Below are 5,683 nucleotides of genomic sequence, written 5' to 3'. Positions count from 1 at the left end.
GTGGTCAGGGGGAAGGAGGGAGGGGTGGCCTGGTCTGGGGGCTTTCTGGGGCCCAGTGCCATGGTGGCTTTTCTCTTAGGTGGAAAGCCCGCCTTCTTTCTCTTCCCCTGTCTTTCTTTCCCGTCTTTTAGCTGTTTTCCTTAGCTTTCCTAGCCCAGCTCCTTCCACCACTCTCCTTTGTTTTCCTCTCTCACTTTCCCTTTTGTATTTTTAACCTTCTGCTTTTTTTTTTTTTTCAGTAGTTGGGGGGTTGAACCTGGGACCTTGCACTTGCAAGGCAAGCAGCGGCACCACTGAGCTAAAGCCCCAGCCCAACTTTCTGCTTTTTGGGGTCCTTGTCCATTTTGCCTTTTAATGCACATTTCCTCTTTGCTAGTCACCCTTTCCCTGTCCCCATAGAACTTTTATGACAGTTCCTCACCTAGCACAGAGTTCTTTCCATCCCATGTGTCTGAGTCTCTTCCTGTCTCATTTGAACTCTGTGTTCCTACCCCTCCCCCAGCTATGCTTTGACTTGTGCCCACTAGCTATCCTGCCTTAGTTCACCTTCTGCTCAGAGGATCACAGGAAATCCTGACTGGGAAACCCTGAGGAAAAAGCTTTCATTGGCTCAAATTTAGGTCAACAGGACCTCAGAAAGGGAGCTAACTAGGCAGGGGAGCAGCAGTCATGATTGCATGTGCTCTTCTGGGCAACCTTAACACCCTAGACTGACTTCTAGGGTTGGCATCGCACATACATACCACATGCTAGGAGCTGCTGGGTGGGTCTGAGAACCCTGAATTCTTGGGTTCTCTTCTTAGCTTTACTAGGAAGACATTAGCCACTTGACTTTTGAGGCCCCCAATCAGGCAACTACACAGAGACAGCTCCACAAGGCATCCATGCCATTATTCTCAGTAACAGATGCTAGAGGGTATCTCCTGGGAGGTCCTAGGCCTGACTGAGGGAAGGATGTCAGGAGCTCCTGAGGGGTGGTGGTCTTGAGGGTGGTTCTGCCTGGTAGCAGCAGCATGGTGGGCATTAAGGAGATACCTTTTCATTTCTAAAGTTTCCCCTTCCTCACATGCCTGTTTTCCTTTACTTATTGCCCTTGAAGTGTGAAGAGAGACAAGTTACATGTCTACATGTTTGGGGCCACTGAGCCACGAAGAGGTGCGGCTGAGAGTGGGTATCTTAGCCACCCTAATTTCATGCCTTGGAGGGATCTGAGGGCTTGGGCTCTTCCATCTGCCCAAGGGGTACCAGTTGGTACCAAACAGCAGGAGGTGCCCACTGCCCGCTTGAAAGACATTCTTGCCTCAGCCACAGTCCTGGCTTGGCAGAAGCCCTGTTCCCTCTCAATGTCCCAGTGTCTCTGCCATTGCTTCCGTTTGCTCCCCAGTTGCAGAGTCTCTGCCAAGAGATTCCTTACCAGAGACATGCAGACTGGACCTGAGGGAGACCACGCCACTGCTTTAGTCAGGAGCTGAAGCAGAGACAGGAAGTGGAATATGCGGTGAAGCCAAGAAAATCTGGAATGGGGGCAGATAAAATCCCCTATTTCTTGTTCTCCCCATGCTGTTTTTATCTCACCCCTCAGCCCCCAGTATTGGAGATTGAAACCAGGGCCTTCATGCTGAGCCACATCCCCACCCTTTTTTTCATTTTTTATTTTGAGAAAAGGTCTTACTAAGTTGCTCAGGCTGGGCTCAAACTTGCAATCCTCCTGCCTCAGCCTCCCAGAGTGCTGGGATTACAACATGCACCCCCACACCTGACCCCAGGTTTCTCTTTGTCTTTGAGTTGCATTTTTCCCCTCTGAGTCCCTGACACTGGCTTCTGTTTTCTCCAAACTCATTCCCTGGGGTCAAGACCTTAATTGTCCTCTCCCTCTGGCACTGCTTCTGTCCCAGCTCTTCTCTTAGCCATTTAAAGAGTCTCCTGTCCCTGAAAGTCCCTTGAATATCCCCAGGAACTCCACAGTGGGCTCGGCTTCCTGGCTGCTGAGTTGGGGAATTGGGCTGCAGTCTTGGGCTTCTGCTGTTTCCAAGACCCTATGTTAGCTCTGCCCTGATGGCAGGCCTCACTGACACAGATCACTTCCCTCTGATTCTCTGTCCTTTCAGTTCTTCCCTGATCCCTCTGCTGTTTCCCATGTCTCTAGGTCTGTCCTAGAGTTTTGTCCTTCTTTTTCCCCCTTCTTTCCTCCCCCTAAGCAGTGCTTGCTTCTTTCCATAGGAGGAAGCTCACTATGGCTCCAGTCCCTTGGCCATGCTGACAGCAGCGTGCAGCAAGTTTGGTGGTTCCAGCCCGCTGCGGGACTCAACAACACTGAGCAAAACAGGCACAAAGAAGCCATACTCTGATCTTTCAGCTCCTAAAACCATGGGGGATGCCTACCCAGCCCCCTTTTCAAGCACCAATGGGCTCCTCTCACCTGCAGGCAGTCCTCCAGCACCCACTTCTGGCTATGCCAATGACTATCCGCCCTTTTCCCACTCTTTCCCTGGGCCCACAAGCACCCAGGACCCTGGGCTACTAGTGCCCAAGGGCCACAGCTCTTCTGACTGCCTGCCCAGTGTCTACACCTCTTTGGATATGGCACACCCCTACGGCTCTTGGTACAAAGCGGGCATCCATGCAGGCATCTCACCAGGCCCAGGCAACACTCCTAGTCCTTGGTGGGATATGCACCCTGGGGGCAACTGGCTAGGTGGTGGGCAGGGCCAGGGTGATGGGCTGCAAGGGACACTGCCAACAGGCCCTGCTCAGCCTCCACTGAACCCCCAGCTGCCTACCTACCCAACTGACTTTGCCCCCCTTAATCCGGCTCCCTACCCAGCACCCCATCTCCTGCAACCAGGGCCCCAACACGTCCTGGCCCAAGATGTCTATAAGCCCAAGGCAGTTGGCAATAGTGGGCAGCTGGAGGGGAGTGGTGGAGCCAAAACCCCCCGAGGTGCAGGAACAGGGGGCAGTGGTGGCTATGGGGGCAGTGGGGCAGGGCGTTCCTCCTGTGACTGCCCCAACTGCCAGGAGCTGGAGCGCCTGGGGGCGGCAGCAGCTGGGCTGCGGAAGAAGCCTATTCACAGCTGCCACATTCCTGGCTGTGGCAAGGTGTATGGCAAGGCCTCACATCTGAAAGCCCACTTGCGCTGGCACACCGGGGAGAGGCCCTTCGTCTGCAACTGGCTCTTCTGCGGAAAGAGGTTCACCCGTTCTGACGAGCTGGAGCGGCATGTGCGCACTCACACCCGGGAGAAGAAGTTCACCTGCTTGCTCTGCTCCAAACGCTTTACCAGAAGCGACCACCTGAGCAAACACCAGCGTACCCACGGAGAGCCAGGCCCAGGACCCCCAGCCAGCGGCCCCAAGGATCTGGGGGAGGGCCGCAGTGTGGGGGAAGAGGAAGCCAGTCAGACACCTCGACCTTCGGCCTCTCCAGCACCCCCAGAGAAAGCCCCTGGGGGCAGCCCTGAGCAGAGTAACCTCCTGGAGATCTGAGCTGGGAGCAGAGTCTCCAGCCAGGGGCCTCTTGTCAGCCTCTCTGGCTCTGTGGGCCATTGCTTGCCCTCACTCCCTTTCCATGTGTGCCGTCCTTTAGGGCTCTCTCTCCCTGTCCTCTGGCCATTCTGGCCTGGTGACTCCTTGCATGCCTCTTCAACTCACTTCCTCCATGCTTTTTGGGCCTAACTCACCTCAGGCCTCACCGTGTCTGATTCCTGACCTCTGGCCTCCTAAGGCCTTCCCTGGCCCCTGCTCATAGCTTCTGTCCTGGGTCTTGCCATACCAAATCACCTTTCTTCCACTTGGATTTCCAGCACTGTTTTTCTCTCTCTCACTAATTTTGACATCCTTTTTGGTTTCCAAGCTCATTTAGTGCTCCCCTCAGCTTCCAGGTTCATCTTCACAACTTTTTACTCCTCTGCTCTCCATTCTCCAGAGCTTTTTTCCCCTTTCACAAACAGTGATGATAATGATTATTTATTGCCCCCTGGTGGCCTCTTCATTAGGGACCAGAGTTAGGGGGATTGGGGTTAGTGACCTGGCTGAGAGCAAGGTGCCAAGAGGGGGGTAGACCAGTGGGGATCTGATCCCAAAGGTGGGGTGAACCCACAGGGAGGCTGCTCCCAGGTTTGTATATTTAACCCCTATGTACCAGGAGTAATGAATAGTAATAATAATAATTCTATTTATCTAAGTTATGATGACGGGTCAGGTAGAGTGAGCCAGGGAGGGAAGGGGATCCATTTCTGCTAAGGAAATTCTAGCCAAATGCATCTCTGTAGACAAAGTGATAGCAGAGATCTTCTTAACAGAATTTCTATCATCAGGGTTTCAGTTAGTGGGGTTTCGTTTTCAGTGGAGTTTTTACAAATTGGGTTGGTTAGCTAGATCTCTGTAAGAGACTGGATGTAGGTATCTCTCAATGAGGTGATCCCTAATATCCCCAGTCCCATCCAGAAGCTGTGAAACCTCAAGTTCTATGGAGGGGAGGACTGGAATGTACCCCAGCTCCCTTGACCCCAGAGCAGGTCCTTCCACTGCTTGCCTCAGACATCATGACCTCATCAGGCTAATGCCCTGTTGCCATGGTTACAGAGAGCTTGCAGCTGCCATATTAAACAGGCTCTTTGGGGAAGCCCATCTAACAGTAGGACATTGGTTTGGAGGTTACCTTCCTGAAGATTGGGTAGGGAAAGACTTTCTCTGGGATCAGAATCAAATAAATCAAGTATTTATTGGGTGCCTACTCTGTGTGAGGCACTGTATTAGGCCTGGTGCCTAGAAGCCATGAGAAAATTATTTACAGAGCTAGGAGGACGGAGCTCCCCAAACAGATTTGGGGGTGAACCCACAGCCCGCCCCCCGCAACCTGGGACTTTCAATTCCACCTCCAATGACTTTTAAAGCCGCTTGGTGCCTTTGAATGCTTTTCCTGAGATTTTTGGATCCTCCTTTTCTATCCTATGCTCCCTCAGGGCCCCAAGTTAAAAGGCAAAGCCTCTGGAGCTTGGGGCGAGGGTAACATTGTGGAGGGGAAGGAATCATCCCCTCGTGGTCTTTTTTTTTTTAATTTTTAATTTAATAAAGAAAAGTTCGATTTGAAATTGTGTTCTGGTGAGAAATGGAGACGATGTAGGGTAGAAGGTGGGCCACAAGATTTTTTCCTTAGCAAAATGGGGCTCCCTATGGGTGAAATTCTATTAAGCACTTTTGCACTTCAGGTTCGCAGGAAACCTAGTTCGTTGCCTATGCTCTCCATTGGAGACGAGTTTTGAACTGTCCAGTCTGGTCCACAGAGGCCGGAAGGCAGAGTGGTTGCTGCCAGAGCCCTTTCTCACTATACCACCACCAACCTTGGCCGGCCCACGCCGGGGCAACGCAATGGCTGAGTGCGCTAGTGTGCGACCCCAGCCCCAGGAAGATGCGGCTCCCAGCGGGCAGACCCTGCCTGGCACGTCACCCTCCCCATGGCTTGAGCCTGCAATCAGCGTGACAGCCATCGGGTAAGGGGAGGAACAAAAGCCACTCTGTGGCGGCCATCGCCAGGCCACAATAAGGCTTTGTGCGGCCTGTGCCCCACAGGGATCCCCCCGCTAGGCTGAGGGCGCGCACAGGGAGCGGCCCAGAGCCTGACTCCGGGTGCTGTGCTTGCTCCGACGGTCGGTCCGCCCCGCGGGTTCCGAGGGGCGCAGGA

General features: G+C 53.3%; 1 protein-coding gene across 1 annotated transcript in view; it reads left to right on the top strand.

The window, feature by feature from the left end:
- Sp7 (Sp7 transcription factor) overlaps positions 1-5,025 on the top strand; it is an 8,587-nt gene extending 3,562 nt beyond the window's left edge. Inside the window, exon 3 of the mRNA XM_010609310.2 lies at positions 2,221-5,025. Coding sequence (XP_010607612.1) covers positions 2,221-3,486 — 1,266 coding nt within the window. The 3' untranslated portion in view covers positions 3,487-5,025. The remainder of the gene's footprint in view (positions 1-2,220) is intronic.
- The last annotated feature ends 658 nt before the right edge of the window (positions 5,026-5,683 follow it).

This window comes from Fukomys damarensis, unplaced genomic scaffold (assembly GCF_012274545.1).
Source record: "Fukomys damarensis isolate Sample0158 unplaced genomic scaffold, DMR_v1.0_HiC HiC_scaffold_15, whole genome shotgun sequence".
NCBI classification, from domain to species: Eukaryota; Metazoa; Chordata; class Mammalia; order Rodentia; family Bathyergidae; genus Fukomys; species Fukomys damarensis.
This window is presented reverse-complemented; position numbering and strand designations above follow the sequence as displayed.